Raw genomic sequence first — 18396 nt, 5'->3', positions numbered from 1 at the left:
TGGCAAACTTGGGACTATACACAGACCAAGTGATTGGCAGTCAGATAGAGAACAGCAGGGTGTTTTGTTTTATCTGTCTTTTGCTCAGTGGGAGCACTAATACAGTTTTTTTTCCTGTTATTCCACTGTCCATTTTTTCAAAAAATCCATGTAGGTGTATAGTTTTGTAAAATGAAGTATGCTTGATGAATTATGAAATTTTGCTTGAAGAAGATTCAGAAGTTACTTGCTTCTGGTAGATAGTCCCTTAGAAATATTCTTGTTTCTAGGAATTTACTATTTATAGATGGATGCAGATAAACAACGTAAAAAGCTGTAAAAGGAAGGAGATGGCGCTCATGAAAATAGAATATAGATTGTAGTTCAAAAGCTTGATTTTAAATTTTTTTAACAGATGTCACAGCAGAAGGGGCCATTTAGAGTTTTGGGGAAGGAGGCATTGTGTAGAGGATTATGGGAAATTTCTTGTATGGATGAAGGTCAGTAGGCAGGGTTTTGTTGCAGGGAGAACTTTGGTCTCTGTTTTAATCCCTAGTATTAGCTGGCAGCAAAAGTGTGCATTGTATGGTCGGGGGTAACTAGGTTATTGCAATGTGCAGGTGATTAGCTGTACATATCTACTGGTTTTCCTTATAAATGCCTTAACTGGAGGTCTGAAACTCTAAATTTGGCTGAACAATTATTATTATAGGCAGTAACAGCTTGTGCAAACAATAACCTCTGGCAAAAATAATCAAACAGTGAACAGTATCATCTGATACTGTATATCCATCTATTGCTGTTGTGATCTAACCTTTTGCAGTTAATTTCCTATTGTCAGACTGCTCATGAAAAACAAGAAGATATGGGGAAAAAAAATGGCTTAATGTATTTTCTTCCCATGAGAAAAGTTAGAATTTACTATTAAAATACTTCATTTTCAAGGGTTGAGATTAGCCTTCTTGGAAACAAATATTTTGAATCAATAGAGCTGAGATAGATCTTTAGATCATTCTCTCATTAATTTGATGGACTGCTTAAGAAACTAAGATGCCTTCATGAAAGGTATGAGACATTACAAAGTGAAAATTATGTAGGAAAGAGATGAATAATGGCTTCTAATGTTAGACATAAAATGGGAGGCATTTTTAATCTCATTGGCAGGCAGATACATTGAAGATAACCAAGTTCTACCTCAATTTGCATTCATTCAATTCTGTTGAAGTTATAGAGATGTAATGAAAGCAAAAATTTTTTTAGTCCAGTCAAGCTGAACTAAGATTATGTCCTGCAGCTGTTTGTTCAGTGACTATGTTTTGTAGAAAGGTCATACATATTAGCCAAAGTTTTACATAATACAGACTCTGAAAACATGAAATGGTTTCTTTCCTCCTTTCATTTGCCTAAGGTTGTTTTTGATGGTGAAATTCATGTACCCTGTTGTGATGAAGCTGTTTCCAAGCAAAATAATCTCTTGAAGTTTGCTTTCAGAACAAGTGATTTTAACTGAAATTTAACACAAGAAGTTGTGTCTGAAGGGAAGCTAGATGGAGAGTCAGGAAATAGAATTATCATTTTACCTGGCTTAAATTAGTCCTGGTATAAATTTAAAAAGCATGTTTAATATATGTTGTGTGATGCTTCTGCCTCCCTCCTTGCCCCACAGGTTTAGTCAAGAAAGCTTCAATTTTCAACTTGAATAAAAAAAATAGTTTTAAGAAGCTTAATTTTACTTTTGCAGCAGTGTTTTACAGTCAATAAAAGCTGTGTAAGCGCATTAGCCAAGTAACTTTAATAAACAGACTGAGACAGTCGCATTGTTACAATTTACATGTCATTAATTTCCATTGAAAAATAATTTAAAATAACCCCCATGTGCCACAATCGCTGGTATGTTTTAAAAAAAAACCAAACCAAAACCCATGGTCCTAAAATACCACTTGATAATAAATAACATGAACTTGCTGTGTAGTTGTGCTTGTACTAAAACTTACTTTTTCAAGATACCTTTCACATCTAATTTTTTCTGGTAGGCGTTATACAGTTCCCACACCTCAGTAGTGTGTGTCATGTATGTTGTATCCATATATATAACATTGTTTTCCTCTCCAGATACTGTTTTGGATCTTGGGGTTCCTTTCCCATAATTGACTTAAATCTCATTGACAAGTATTGACTGAAACAGCGTAGAGGCCATGGGCCCGAATCCTGTACCCCTCAGTGTTTTTCTTTCCTCAAAGCTTTTTGCCAGTTGCTGTACAAATAGCAGATTTTTTCCTTGCTGTAGATGAAATCTCTTGATTTGCCTTCAGTTATCTTAAGGATTTAAGTTTCAAGTTGAGAAGAGAAGCATGTGACCTTGAATACATGACTTAAAAAAGAGGGATTTTTCTCTATCAGAAGATAGAGAAGGCAGTACGTCGGAGGTACAGCATTTAGTTCACAGTATCCTGCACATCTTTTAGTTTTCTCTTGTTGCCTTGGCTTTTATCTTAGCTTGGTTTTCTTTACCTTTTGACAGCTGTTTCAGGTAACTAATATGTCACCAGTGTTTTTTACTGTTTATGTAAGCAGTATTTAGTATTAATAGCTAGTATGAACTATTCAGGAGAGATCATCTGAAAGATTCAAACTTTAGGACAGGGAATGAAGAAATAATGGAATGAGCTTAATCTAAATGTTCTTTTTAACTTTTAGGCATCAAGTAGAGACTTTTTTCAAAAAACAGACTGGCGAGTGGGGAGAGTAAAAATAGCTATTTGAAAATGTGGCAATAACAGCAGAAAAAAGAAACACTGATAATACATGAAAAATATAGAGTAGCTCAGTTGTAGTGGAAAAAATAAAATTTTTTTGTATGAAGGTCACTTTGGAAGTGAAATGACTTTTTTTATATGCTCAAGTCTGGGAAGTGTCATTCTTGAGAGGCTTTTAAAAAAATTGAAAATGCTCGTGTTGTGTTCAGGCTGAAGGATTTCTACACAATAGAGTGAATAGCAGATATAACCCACTGGTGAAATATCTAAGTACATAATATTGGATCAACTTATAAAACATATTTTTAAATAATGTTAAATCTGTTAGATTTAGGACTATGAAACTTTCTGATTCTGAAGGGATAACCCAATGCATCTCTCAACAGATTATATGAAGGAAAAGAACAAACAGAATTTGAAGAATCTATGAGGAGACTCTTTGAATCCATCAACAACCTGATGAAAAGCCAACATAAAACTGCCATTTTGTTGCAGGTTGGTGTGTGCTTGGAAACAAGTTGGTTCTGGTTTTTAAATGGTTTTGCTTCCTGGGCTTTTTGGTTTTGTTCTTTTTAAACTGAGGAAAAGATGTTCTTAGGAAATGTATCCCTTGTGTCTCTTTGAAATTCCCCTTTATTAGAAGACCAGGTTTGAAGCCAAGGTTGAAAAGGTCGGGCCAAGATACATTGGTATAATTTTATTAATGCAGTGTGTGAAAGAACTAAAACACAGATGCTGGAATTTTACAAGGAGTCTAATGAAGTGAAGCCTCCAGTGGGAGCTGAATGTTTAGTTCTTGAGTTTCTTCAGATAATGCTAAACAGGGATTCCACCATCTTAATTTGGAAAGTAAACTTTATAGTATCAGCCTTTAGGAGGTATGTTACTTAAACAGCTGAAAATAGGATCAAGGTTTCCTATTCATGTCAGTCTTCGTTATTCTAACACTTCAGAATCTGATGTTTTAAGAGAACTAGAAAAGAAGGAGCTATTGACATAATTTATAGTTGGTATGTAGTTCTGTATTAAAATAGAAAACTATCAAGGCTTCCTAGAAAGTAGGAAGCAGAAGATTTTATTGGACAACTGCCATATTGATGCTTCATACATTCTTTATTATGAACTCATTTTTTTTATTGGGCTTGGCTTTCCTCTTTTTGACTCCTTTTGCTATGACTTAAACTAGAAGTGGAAGCCAGTGAAAAAGTCTCGTCTCTGTGTTCTCAGGTGGCTGGTCTTGAGACATGTATTATCTGACATTTTTCATGGAGTGTTAATGTGCAACTGCACAAAAGCTAAAAATGTAAATACTACTTTAATTGTATAATACCATGATTATGGTAATGTTCTAAATGCATTTGAAAATCATCCAGATACTCTGTGTTGTTATTCAACAATTCTGTAGAGGCCTTGGGGGAATAGTTTATACATTTGAAAGACACTGCATCAGAAGCAGGAGAAACTTGGGAAAAAGATCTGTTACTATAAAGTAATACTGAAAGAGGTAGTTTATATAATAATGTTTTTTCTTGTGGTACTTGTACTGTATTAATATGTTAGTTAACAAATAGATCTTGCAGGCTGTCCTGCAGGAGATGTCCTGTCACTGCATGCCTCCCTGCCTTAATCTCAAAAGGTGGTGTGGTATTTTCCATGTATGCTTCCTCTAATGAGCAGAGTAGTTGCTTCTTGAGTGTGACAAGAAATAGTTGTGAAAGACAGTTTTACTTATTTAACTGTTGCTGGGACACATTAATGGGTTTGCAAGCGGCAGTGAAATGGCTGATTTGCCAGCGGACTGGTGAAATGGCTGATGGGTGGTGTTGTAACACTAATGACGGTATGGCATTGGATATACTGATGAATGTTGATCGTGCTTACTGTGATCCCCCTAATTCCATATTTAATGCTAGTTCTTAATATTATACCTGTTTAACAAAACCACACTGTATCTTTGCTGATGCTCTTAAGAAACAGGAGAACCTTGAAAACACAACTGAACATGTCTTAGAAGGGCTAAACAACAGAAGTCTATGCCAATTTTAATGAGCATGTAAACACATTTCAGACATAGACAAACTATTTAAGTTATGCTTTGCTCAATACCATCTTAAACATGAATATTTTGGTTTTCTAATGAGTGCTGTCAGTCATAAAAAATAGATCATATTTATTCATAACCATCAAGCACTAGTGGGCTTTTAAGTATCTAAATCTGCAACAGCTACTCGAAGTTTTCTTTTGAGCTGAAGCATTTCATGGCAATTTGAGATACTGGTTTATATCATAACTTTACTGTTCCCACTCCTGATAATTAATACAGACCTGTTCCTGAAAGAAACCTACAAAGAGGTTGTTTTACATAGTAAATAAAAATTACTGCGTTAATGTTATAAAATTCTAGTAGGAGAGGCATGGAATGAGAAATATCTCACCGTAGTTTAGTGCCAGCTGCTGGAAAGAAAAAATTTAAAAAACCCCACTCCATCATAAACTCCATAGGCATCTCAGTCATAGTAGCTTTCACAGCAGACAATACTTTTTTTTTTTTCTGTGCCTATTTGGAGGAGCCTTCTATTATGGTACTTGAGATTCCTGCTCTGGTAGGTAGATATGAGTTGTCCATAACAGGTCAAAAAAATGGAGACAGTTACTGCATTGGGTGAGATGGAGCAAAAAGGGGTAGAAATACATTCATAAGTGTCTCTCTCTGCCTAAAACCAACACTGATTTTCCTTCCTCCCAGCCCCCATATTAAGTTTGGGGGTGACAGTGATAGATATAGTAGTACAAAATTAACTTTGCATGGTAAGGGACAGGTGGTTATTCAGAGATACTACAAACACACGAGACTCCATAGGTGTTACACTTTGCATACCCAGAAATTTCACAATCTACTGGAAAAATAGACAAATAATAAGAATATCAAAACAGCCTTAATCTGTCAAATTTGAAATTATTGACATGAGATAAAGTGAAACATAGATTGGTAGAATCAGTTGAATGAGTTCAAGTGGTTTACACTCTGAAGATACAAGAGAATAAAGTTTTAGGAGCCCTGTAGAAAGTTAAAGTAATTGGGTTTCTAGGGATATTGAAACTTAAAATGAACTATGAACTAGTTTGCAGATCCTCAGAATGTGAATTCTTAACTCTTATTCCACCCTTGGTTGTCCAAATACCTATGAGGTTTAGCTTTAGAAGATTTAAAGAATTATTTTGAAACCTGAAAGGTCTGTTGGTCTCTGCTAATGATTTTTTTTTTTATTATTAAAACTTGGAACTGAGTATTTTAGTCCGTAGTAATTTCCCAGTCACTTGTTATCGATAGCAATCAGACTTGCATTGAATATTTATTCAGTCAGGAAAATATTGTTTATAAAATTGCATGTCATGTGAAACAGCCTAGTCAGTGCCAGAAGCACTTTATTGTTTCAATTTAACTTTTATCTTCTGAGTGATATCTTCCTAATCTGTTAAATGCTGTATAAGTTTACAAAAAGTGAAAAAATCTAGCTTTTCAGTCTCTTGTTTTAAAGCTGGCTGAAGTGGATAGATGCTTTGACTTACTTTACTGCCTGAGGTTTGAGAAGGGTAGATATCTGGTTTGTTTTGCAGTACTATTTATGTAAGCTTTGAAAAGCTGAAGACTGAAATGTTCGTTTATTGTTGGTAAACAGAATGTTTCTCAATTTCAGCACTGCATGAAGTAATTTTACTACAAGTAGGATTATAATTTCAATGTCCTAACTTTGCTGATTTTAAAAGGCAACCATATGAATTGGAGAGTGACCTGTTTTCAGGTCCTGGGGTGTTACTTTGTAAAGAGATTGTCCTTTGTAGTAGAGATTGGAATGTTATAAATTGACTAGTACAAGTATCAGTTTGCATGTGCAGGGTAAAGATTCCTCCTGTTAAGAGACTTTTCATAGTTTTTTCTTGTAATTATTTAAAACAGTAATTTCATAACTTATATTGACTTTCTGGTGGTGGCACTGATCTTCTTAGATACTAAACCTAAACTTTTTCAAAACTTATTTTGGCAGGGATGATGTTACAGCTGTATTTCATTTATCAGTTTTTTCTCTGTAGCCATTGCTGATGAATTTTTGTAGTACTTAGATATTTTTTTCCTAAAGTCTGTACTTCTGAAGATAGATTTCTTGGAATCTGGAAACTTGGAAATAAACTTCCACAACATGCCAGTAGTTTGGTCAAGAGATAATCTGGGGGTAAGGGGGAGTAGGGAAGTGTTAGTACCTTCTTTGTTTTCTCTGACCTCTCAGGGAAAGACCCATCATTTTCTGCAGATATGGTTTGTGTCTGTGTAAATCAGCCTCTATATCTGGGGAATAAAATTTGATTAATTATTTTAAAATTTCAGATTACATGTTTTTGTAAGGTCATACTGTTGCTGTCCATTTTGTAGTCTGTGGGTGTGCCCTTTCATTGACAAGCTTGTGCTCTTAACCTTAAATTACAAACCAAGTCCCATCTTTTTTTCCAAAAACTGTTCTGTCCTCCAACTGACACGTTATATTTGACCTACAGATGGTCTTGTCTGTTGCAAATGTCAGCTATACTCAGCTTACTCCTAGGCACTGATTTTAGAAAGTAGCACTCCTAATTCTTTGCATTCTTTCAGAAACTTCATATGAAATATTCTCAAGGTCATGGCAACACAGGAAGAAGAAAGTCTGTGGCATTGAAAAGTATGAAAATAATGTAATATGAAGATGCTACCTTTATCATCTCATTCTTTCCCAGATGTTTTTGACCTATCCACACTGCTGCAGTAGATTCAAAGAACTTAAAACTGTACAGAGGTGCACAGGTTAATTATGAGAGAATAAAGCTTGAAAGGTACTGACAGTGATGCTTTGACTAGGGTGTACAATAGAGGAGCTTGTTAAAGTTACTGTGATAGCAAATAAAATTAGGCTAAGAAACAGAGCATCGATGATTTCTTTGAATATTCTTTTCATCTCCTGAGTACTTCAGTTTCATGAATATGTATAATGTAATGTTGCAAAAGAGGGCAACTAAGAAAATAAGCTTGTTCAGGAGTAAAGGTTAAGATAAATTTAACAGTATATTGTGTATTTAAGAAATAATTTTCTACAGTGCTGTGGGTTTGCCTGTGTCCTGCTTAAAAAATTAATCTCTAAGGTCTGAAGAATGCAGAACATCTTGTACTGCTTACTAGGAGATTTTTATGACTTCATTAAGGGCAGTGCTCAATTGTGTCCATCGTGCATCATTTGAAGCAATTACTGCAAACGAAACTCGGGACTTTAAAATAATGCAGGGGATATACTTGCTATTGTACTGCAGATCTGTAAAGAAATGGTAGCTATATCCTTCCCATTTCCTTCCTCATATAAGTGTAGAAGAGGGGATGTGTGGGAAGGCAGACAGCACAATAGACCAAGTGTCAGTGGAGCACTGCTTGAAATATTTTGTGGCCACTGGTGGCCCTGTCCTTTATTAAACATCTTTCACAGTAGCTGTGAAGTGGTGTAAAATGAAATTCAGAGGCTGCTGTTGTATAGTATCTCCGTACAGTATTTGTGGCATGAAGACCAAGGACAACACATTGCTGAAGTAAAACTAGGGCTAGGATGAGTTTCAAGGCCACCACAGGCATGGGTGTTTTAAATCGCTCCAGTGTTTCACAGTGTTGTTTTTTTAAGAAAAATAACTTTTTTCCCCAGCCTGTTTCAAAGAGCTAATAAAGCCTAAGATCAGTAGAAGATAAAATCTTTTTATGGAAGTGACAACAGCTTTTAAACACTCCTTTGACCTTCCCAGGTTTGTGTATGAATGGGGGGATCAGGTCTGCAGAGGACTGACTTTATCTGAAGTCATCTTAAGCCGGCATTGAGCCAGTTTGAAATACTGTGTACACGCTTGCTGCAGACTAAATTAATTTTGAATGAAGACCTGAATAGTTCTCTCTTTTTTTAAAAGTTGACTACTACAGTGGAAGCTCATAGAAATGAAATCATAGCTTTATCGTCTTTAGAAGGTCTAAATGAGAACCAACAAAAGCTGTGCTCTGATTGTCTTCATTCTAACCTCACTACCCCCAAGAAAGAAGACATGAAGTTTTTAACAAGGAGTTTCCTGTGTAGAGATAGAGATGTATTGAGCCTAGCTGGGTTTCATTCTAAGCCTCTTCCTGAGTGGCTGTTCCATCTCTGTTGAAAGTTTCAGTGTAGAAGCACTGTGGTGTTAGGTACTGAGGAAATAATAGTTTTCTGAGTGAAAAGAAATTGTGCGATTTTGGCATGCATTTATTGGATAATCAGTCCTGTAGCATCCACCATATTATCTTGAAGAAAAGACGATAAGGGTCCATGTAATGCATAGTTTTGGGATTGGTTCTAATTTTTTTACTAACCCAGGATGCATCATGGGTAGAAGAGGCTTATTGTGAAAAATAGAGGTATGTGAGTGATAGAAGACTTCACATGCCTCTAACATAGTTTTCAACAAAATGTTAGTTGGAAATTACACCCTAAAATTGTAGTGTATTATTGCCTTTGTAATTCTCATAATCTAGACCAAGAAGAGGTTAGTCAAACTGAAAACATCATAAATTCTTTCTCTTTTCTATGATTGGTTTTATAGCAGCATGCAAATGTAATTGATATGATTCTTCAGTTGTAAGTTCCTAATGACAACAGAGATTAACTATAGCTTTTTGCTAAAGAATTTATGCACAATAACCAAAAATTGATGGTGTGGTCAAATTTTTAGATAGGTAAAAGTGGTTTTGGCAAAAAGACATTCTGGTTTTCATCTGAAATAAGAACAGAGGAAAGAGCTGATTTGTTTAAGGTAAATAACTATCCATAGATGTTATTTCTTTTGGCAATCAGTGATGACACAGCACATTTAGATTGGAACTTCCATGAAAAGGATCTACTGTAGGTGACCTATTGAAATAGGAAGATGGGAGGGAAGGAAGAGACTGATGCCCTGCTTCAGACCTATTTCAGTGTGGCTAGGTTCTCCTTTTTGACAAATTATGTGGCACTTTACCAAAAATACTTTTAAAACCACAGAGTCTATTTTTGCTTGCAATTTATTACAGCTGTCAGCTAAGAAGCACGTCATATCCTTTTGGATATGTACAGTATTTGAGAAATACAGGCTTGTTAGTGGGAAGATAAGTCACAGGTCACTTTGTGAACGTAAAAATCCTTGTGAGCATTTTTTAATATCTAAAGCATAGGCAGAACAAGTGAACAGTATCCTGGGAAGTGTTAAATATGTTTAATGTTTTCGCTTTTTATTGCTTTGTGTGCTTTCAAAAGGTATTAGAGAGGCTAAATGCTTTCAACTTGCAAAGGGATTTTATGACACAGAGTACTGCAAGTTAGTCTTTAAGGATGTTAACCTTAAATGTTACTGATTATTTTGAGCCTGAAAGTCACCTGCTTAAGTATTCTTGTCCATGTAAGAATAGAAGCATGTGTCTCTTTCTTACCCTTGTCATCTTTTAAGGTTTGATTGATCCACTACACTGTCAAAATGCACCACAGAAATCGATAGGGTAACATAAACCAGCAGATAGCTTAGCTGCAGATGGTTGGTTAGGGAGATGATGCTCCATTTCATCTCTTCTGGAAAGCATAGCTTTGAGGTGGACAGATGAGTGTTATCCTGACTTCTGCCTCCTGCATGGCACGTTTCTGGGATGGAATCAATACAAGGTGTGATCAAAAATCTCCTGCTTTGATTAGTACTTGGTTTACATATTTGCATCATAATGAGTCTTACTGGTCTATGAAGAGAATATGATCCACTTGTTGGTATTGTATTTATGTTCATCTTCATATCATCAGCATAGGAGCTCTTGTGTGACTAGTACTTTGTGGTGTAATTAATACTCAAATGTGATGTGAAATTTCATTCTGAGGAAAAAAATCCAAATTTATCATTGGTTTATGTGCATCTGTTTCAGTGGTGTGTTCTGTATTGTTTGTATGCTGTATATGCAGATAAACATACAAAATTAACACAGTCTATATATCAATTCAGGTTGCTGCCTTGAAGTACATACCCTCAGTTCTTCATGATGTTGAAATGGTCTTTGATGCCAAGTTACTGAGGTGAGCTGCTTTTGAACATTTAGTATCTGTGTCACAGTGTATGCAACGTATCATTGCTGTCAACCATGAAATCATACTGCTTGGTTTATGGCAACAAAGCTATGCCAGTTTCTACTGATCAAGACAGTGGTGGAACTCTGGGTGTATTTTTTTTAACAGGGAGATCTCATCTGACTTACGTAATGACAGAATTCATTACAAGGGCCCAATACTTAAGCAGTAACACAGTGAATAAAATGAGCAAGCAGAACAATCTTTTGTATTTTTCTCTTCTTCTCTCCCTGTCCCTCCCTTGAATGAGCCCTATTCCAGAAAACCAAAACTGGTTTTAGCAGTTAGAAATAAGGATCTATCTTTATTTGTCAAAGATAAATTGCCTCCACCACACACAAAAATATCTTTAGTCCATTGAAAAGAATGGAAAGTAACAAACATTTGTAAACATAGCCAAAATCTAGTTCATTCTCATCTTGTTTCTTTTGAAAGTTTCTTTCCAACCTGCTACTGATCTCTTGTCATTTTTTTGTGATATGGTAGATAAGTCTTAAAAATAAATGTTTAGAAATATATGATCTTTTGCTTTTTCTGTTTGTCTTTATTATCGCACAGATGAATTCATCATGTGTTATTTATGACAGTTTTCCTTTACTTGCAGCCAACTACTATATGAATTTTACACTTGCATTCCACCAGTGAAATTACAGAAGCAGAAAGTGCAGTCCATGAAGGAAATAGTACGCAGCAACCTTTTTAAGAAACAAGGTAAATATAAAATGTCTTTAAGGCTTAAAATACATAGGTGAGGTGTGAGAATGTTGACTGACTTATGGTTTGTGCAATTTGTGTTTGAAATGAGTAAAACTAATACTGAGAGGGTGTGAATACCAGAAGTCTGACCTCTGGAGAGGATTCACCTCTTTGTACAAGACAGCTATTGTGTAAGGTGTGATTGCTAGCCTAGAACAAGGACCAGGTGGGTCTTAGAGGACCAGTTTTGTCTGTTTTTCATATGATATAATGGTTGGATGGATGGACCTATATATATTCTTTCAACCCATTTGTAAGATCTATAGTGCAATAGGAACATGAGATGAAACCTTGTGAACACAGTTTATGTTATATAAGGCCTCTGCTTGAGCAGAGGAAAAAAGTCTGATTGTGCTGTAGCATAGCTCAGCTGCAACACAGCATCTCTGTTTATAGGAATTATGATGTTTCTTAATATTTATCAGAACTTAGTGTATTTCTCCACTCTCAGAAGAAGAGTGGTAAGTGATACTGTAATGTCTTTATCAGCCTTGTACGTAGTTTTTCTTCATACAATCACAGAAAGGGAATTTTTTCTGAAGGAGTCCTAGCAGAGAAGCCCAGTTTTACATGGTTGACTTCATCTTCTCTGTTAAGCAGTGTCTTCTCTCTTGTGGACCAGATGGCTTGCTTCTCCCTCAGCATCTTCCTGCTGTGTAAAAGACCTCTAGAACTTCGAAAAGCACACGAGCTACTCAGATGGCTATCTATTTTGTCAGAATTTCAGTTTCTGGCAACGTACGGGTGATTCTAGGAACTTGCTACCCCCTGCTGTACTGTCAAATAGTAATGACCATGAGTAGAGTGAGAGAGGATTTCTTTACTCATCTCATTGCTCTGTGTTGCCAGAAGAGTGATGCAGTTGTAACTAGCTAGGATGGATAAAAATTCAACTTTTTTTTAAGACCTGGTTTGGATTCTATTGAGATTGATATGTATATTGTGAGCTGTAACAATAATTAACTGTGTCTGTTGTGGTTTGAGACCACTCCAGATTTCCCAGACAAAATCAAGAAAATAATGTAGTTAGTTTTATTGTTTAGATAAAATTATTAAGGTTTTAATCTATATTTATGTTAATAATTTCATGGTCATCCACTGCAATTTTATTTTTTAAAACCATGTTTAAGACTCAAGGTTGCTTGTATCAGTGGAACTTAAGAAGCTGTAGCTTGTGTGTCTGCAGACACTGGTCCAGGCTATTAAGAGCACATGCAATGAGTTAATTTTCAAACAGATCTAATTCTGTATTCACAAATTTTTTCCAGTAGTTTACTGTATTTGTATTTTTTAAGTACAGTCTGATATATCATGCATTACCAGTTGCTTTTACTGCTGCTGCTTCTACGACCAGAATTTTCAGTCTTAGTTTTATTTCTGCATCTTGTGAGTAGCAGTTAGACCAGAAGGAAAAATAACCTCTTGCAAGACTGAAAGACTCTTGGAGTTAACGTAATGCACTGTCTTGAACTCTTGATCTTACTAGAATTCAGTCAATCACCTTGATTGTGTTTAATACTGAGAAATTAAGTGTGAGCTATAACCTTTTGGGGTTTGTTTTGGTGTATGTATGCATTAGTAACAATCTCCTGTGCAAACTGTAGGTATATAAGATACCAGCTTAAACTTTCAGGTTATGAAAGTTATGCTTCATCTCTGGTAAACCCACTGCTTTGCTATCTGCAAAAACAGTTAGAGACAAACCAGTTAATTCTAGTATTAGTTTTAATCTTCCTCTTTAACTTTTATGCTTTTATTGTGATACATGAGTCTCAAGTCAACTACATTTTTCTGCAAGAAAAACTCCTTATTGTTTTGCCTCAGATTTTTAGAAGACAGAGAATAAGAGCAGACACTGCTGTGGAATAACAATGGTTTGATAATTTTTCTTTAAAGGAACCTGTCTCATTGAAATACATTTGTTATAGGTTGGTGTATCAGGAGTGTTGGTCAGGACAGCAGATCCCATGCTGGTATATGAAGGAATAAAGCCCTAATAAAGATCCAGAGGGAAGAGAGTTGAGCATACAATAACCTGTGTGCTTCACAATTCTTTTGATTTGCATCTTAGTCCTTTTATTATATATACCACAGCTCCTTTCTTCCACATTTATGTATGCCCCAGGAGAGTGGGTTTTTGGATTCCAAAGAAGCTACTATTAGAGTCTGTTTACTGTGGTCCTCATTTCAGGTGTTTGCCTGAATGGACCAAAGTCAGCCTTTGCGTGAGCTATGGTCTATGCTGTAAAGCTTTTACTGCTTGCAGATAAATAATAATAATAATAGATTGCTGCTTGCTTGTAAATGCAGCTTGTCTGTGTCTTGAAATATATAGCTGGTATATCATGGATTTGTTGTAAATTATGAAAAGGGTGTATGATTTCTGTTTCTGTATTTTAAGGTTATAATGAATAAGAAATTTTGCTAAGAGGATTTCTAACTCTGAGGAGCTTTTATAAAAACAATGAATGGTGCTGTTTGTATACTGCTGACCAGATAATTGATACATTTTAATTTTTCCCAGACAGGTAGTCTTCATTTAGTCTTAAATTTATAAATCAAAAATATAAATAATATCCAAAATTTCTCTGTGCTATTTTCTTCTAACATCAAACACTTGCCAGCAAAACCAAGCTGCTAAGACCGTAAAGGCAGCATATAATACTTACACCATTTGCTAGCCCAGCTGCTTTGCACTGGATCTTTTATATCTGAATAGGTCATTGTGACCCAAACTTGCACTAGTAATTGACAGTTAGAGTGTGTGTGTTTGATAATATGTAGAAATCCACAACTTCAAATGCTTATGGTGATTACATATGCAAGACATGCCTTAAAATGTTTTTGCTGTAATACTTGGCATATAATTATATAATAATACTTAGATGCTGTTGTTTTTAGGGGAGCCTAGGGTAATAGATTGATTTTTTTTTTTTTAATTATTAGTTTAAACCAGGAGACTGTCCTGTGAAAAAGCAGTGACTAATGTTGTGATACTGCTAACCAGAGAATATTTTGTTAACTAGAGAATATTCATTTAAAGATTTCATACTTCAGTATTTTGATGACGTGACGGGGTAAAACTGCTTCTTGCTGTCATTATAGAGTTTAAAATTAATACATAACTGAACCTGACAATTTCCCTTTTTTTTTTTTTTTCTCTTTTTTTTTCCTCGGGGGGGCGGGCATGCAGGCAGGCATACCTTTTCACCATCCTCAGTGCAACACAGTCAGGGTCAAATAGAATCTTGAAAGTTTTATTTCCCTTTTTATGAGACCATTCCATGATGAAGTTGTCGTTCCTCTAACACTTAGCATGGCTACCTAACAGTGTTATGGTTGCCTCAGTGATGTTACCCGAGTATCTGTTAGGGCATTTAGTCATAAAGTTGGGTGATGATTTTCATAACTTGCCTTTCACCCAACCTACCCGTACATTACTAATGACAGAAAATCAGCTTTGGGATAATCACAGGGTGTTTTATAACTAACAGCTATTTTCTGATTATTTGCATTTATCTTTCGTTTTCATATTGCTTGGATTCAGGTTGTAATTACCATCGGGTAAAGTCCACAATGTCTTTAAGTGCAGGCACTGAAGAATGTGAAAAGACCAATACACAATTTAATTATCTCTGGTATAGTACTGTGAGAAAGTTTCTGTACTGTGCTATCTTAATATCATGCACAGTAAATAGCAAATGGCTTTTTTCTTGTACGTTGCTGTGGTTTAAAATAGAAAATTCCAAAAATGCTTTTTTTGCTCTACATTAAAATCAATTGATTCTAAAATTAATTGGGTAGAGAACAACTGTGTTTGTAGGCTGTAGATAATGCCTGATTCATTACTCGAAGCAATGAGGTGGAAGGTAATTTACAAGAATGAAAGCATATGTAGCGTATCGCAAAATAGGATGCAGCATGATAATTAAGGTAAGATTGCCAACAGTATCATTAACTAAAGTTCACATTTATCTAGAACAGGTAGTATTTTTTTTCTGCCATGAATATGGAATATATTTAACTATATTGCTAATTACAATGAAGTCTATTAATTTGCGTGTGTTTCAAATTATACATGTTTCCTCCAGGCTCTAATATTTAGTCTCTTTCCATGTAGTTCATTACAGTTACAGTTAAATTCAATTTCTTCCATTCCCAGTGGTATTGTCTTAATAATTTAATTGGATTTCATGTATCGGTATTTCCTTTTCTTTACCCATTGATGTTTACAGCATTTTCTAAGGAAGTAGAGTTGTGAAAACATTAAAAATGTGTTTTCAAAAATATATTTGTTTTCATTAACTAAGTTACACATGAACCTGAAGTTGGAAGCCTTGAGGTTAAGCTGAATTTATTGGTATGTATTCTCAGGCATTCAAAAGTTTTCACTGTAGAGTGCCATGGAATAGACTGCATTCATCAGATAGGATGCACAGTCCTGTTGACGGCTACTGTAATTGGTCTTCAAAAGCCCCACAGTACTACAACACTTTTACAAGCCTTTAAATTACATTGACAGATTTTTTTGTTAAGGCTTTGATTTCTTGTTCCCACTCTAACTAGAATACAGCTCAGAGAGGTTATGGTGGTTCAGGTGTTTGAGTGGCTGAATGTAGGAAGACTGATGATTTTCAACTGCTTGTGTATTTTCACCCTCATGTTTAGGAACATTCTAAGAGGATGTGTGAGCACATGCACACACGTTTATCCAGTGTGGTCTTCCAACAACATTATGTCCTTCCTGGTCAGAGGACAAGAAATCTTAAACTTAAGTTTTGACATTTTTCTTTTAGATCACTCAATAATTCATTATTTTAAAATATCAGAGGGAAACAAATGGTTGTCTTGTCCTGTATAAGCCCCCCTAATAGGATTGCAGAGTCTCATTTATGATGTAAGAAACTGTCTCCTGTCATATATCTTTCCCCTTGTATAGTGGGATGTAATGGATTATTCTCTCCCTCTTGTGAAATTCTCTATTGGACCTACCAAAGAAAAGTTTCGATAGAAATGCTTCATTGCTATGTAGAACTACTTTTGAGGCATCACATTTTTTTTTAATGCAACCTATTGCCAGAATTCCCTGACCATCTCTCCATTTTTGAGAGATCACCAAATTAAGATTTATCTTAATGTTCACAAATTACATGCAATTTTTATTGTAGTAAGTGTTTCTGAGCTTATAGTATTTGGAGCTAGACTTTTATTTTTAAGCTGATCATGGAATATTCACTGACATTATGCTGAAATTTGCAAATCACCCTTGGGAGAATTGGGTTATATTGGTGTGAAATGGATATAAAATGTGTATGTATTCACACTGCTGCTTTTGACTGTATCCTCTAGAGGTCTGCTCCCGATGGGGAGTTTGTGCTGTAGCAGAGATCTGCTCCAAAGAACATAAACTCTTAAGTAGGTCACACAGATGGTCACTGGCAAGGGTGGGAACAGAGTTTCAGTTTCTTGGCTCAAAATCCAGGTCCTCTACTCGCTGTGGCTGTAGACATAGCTACCGCATGTTCAGCATATGCAAACCACTTGCTGATTTTGGAAGAACCTCAGCAAGAGACATATGTTAGCAGTAGGGGTTAATGTGACAGATGCCAGAAGAAATGCTGAGACTAGTAATTTTTTTTTCTTAACTGAAGAAATCTTTCTATTGTACTATTGTTTAAACAGGAAAGGTACTTGCATGCACCCATAATTAATCTGATTTCCTAACATTCATGTGTGCACTACTGAGTTTTACCTGTGAAGTACTATGGTTCTTTGATTTCACTGCTTGAAAACTATTGGTAGTTCATGTGTTAGTGATCTAGAAGAGCAAAGATTTTGGCCAGATATTTATTCTTTAAGTAGTGTACATATAAATGTGTCCTAAATTTTTGAGGTGCAGCTGGGAAAAAACTATCAGTAGGTTGGTCCTGTGCTATGAATATTGTGTGTGTGTTCTTAAATATATACAGGTTAAACTATGGCATCTTTTCAATTAAATTATGATCTTAAATACCGTAATATTAAATTTAAGTGGAACCAATAAAATAGAATGCAATAGGTGAACTGTAAATAGCATCAAGGGAATGCAAGTGGGTTTGGTAATGTTCTGTTTTTATGCAGTAGAGCCTCAGCAATCTAAGATTGTCCTGCTAGACTAATGAACTTTTCTATCTGAAAAAGATAGTGACTTGTACTTTCATGTTCTTTGGAATTCTTCTTTCTAAAGGTTTGAATTCATTATGTAGCCAATGATTTGTCAGGAAATGCAAGCTTGTGTTGTACAGTGCCTGTGTTTCACAAGAAATATAATGTTTGATTTTGTTCTTTTTTTTAATATTTTAAAGATCCAGCTCTAGGTCCGTGTTGTGATTTCAGATATGTGCAAGTCAGGGTCAACTAAGAAAAATTTTAGAGTTAAAATAGTGGTGTGTACTCACCATCAAGTCTGTTTTCTCTTCTATGGGCTGTTCGGAAATTAATTGATGATTTCAACCTGTATGTTTGAAGTGGCATATCTCAGCTCAGAATAAAATTTATTAATCGAAATAAAACCCATAAGAATCAACACATTTTTGCCAACGAGAAACAAGCATATTTATTCTGGCTGCATAAAATTCTGGACTTCTGCAGGCAATGAAGTCATCGAAGGCAGTTTCAGCCTCCCCTTGGTTTCTGAAGCGTCTCCCGCACAGGAAGCTGTAGAGATGCTTGAAGAAGTGATAGTTGGTGGGCGA

The 18396-nt window shown here is 35.4% G+C and overlaps 1 protein-coding gene across 1 annotated transcript in view; it reads left to right on the top strand.

The window, feature by feature from the left end:
• Positions 1–18396, top strand: part of DOCK2 (dedicator of cytokinesis 2) — a 197500-nt gene that overhangs the window by 33539 nt on the left and 145565 nt on the right. The window contains exons 23-25 of the mRNA XM_074916479.1: positions 3122–3230; positions 10785–10855; positions 11511–11617. Of these exons, the coding sequence (XP_074772580.1) occupies positions 3122–3230; positions 10785–10855; positions 11511–11617 (287 nt within the window). The remainder of the gene's footprint in view (positions 1–3121; positions 3231–10784; positions 10856–11510; positions 11618–18396) is intronic.

Source organism: Athene noctua, chromosome 12, assembly GCF_965140245.1.
Source record: "Athene noctua chromosome 12, bAthNoc1.hap1.1, whole genome shotgun sequence".
NCBI classification, from domain to species: Eukaryota; Metazoa; Chordata; class Aves; order Strigiformes; family Strigidae; genus Athene; species Athene noctua.
Note: the sequence above shows the minus strand (reverse complement) of the source record. Positions and strands in the feature narration are given on the sequence as shown.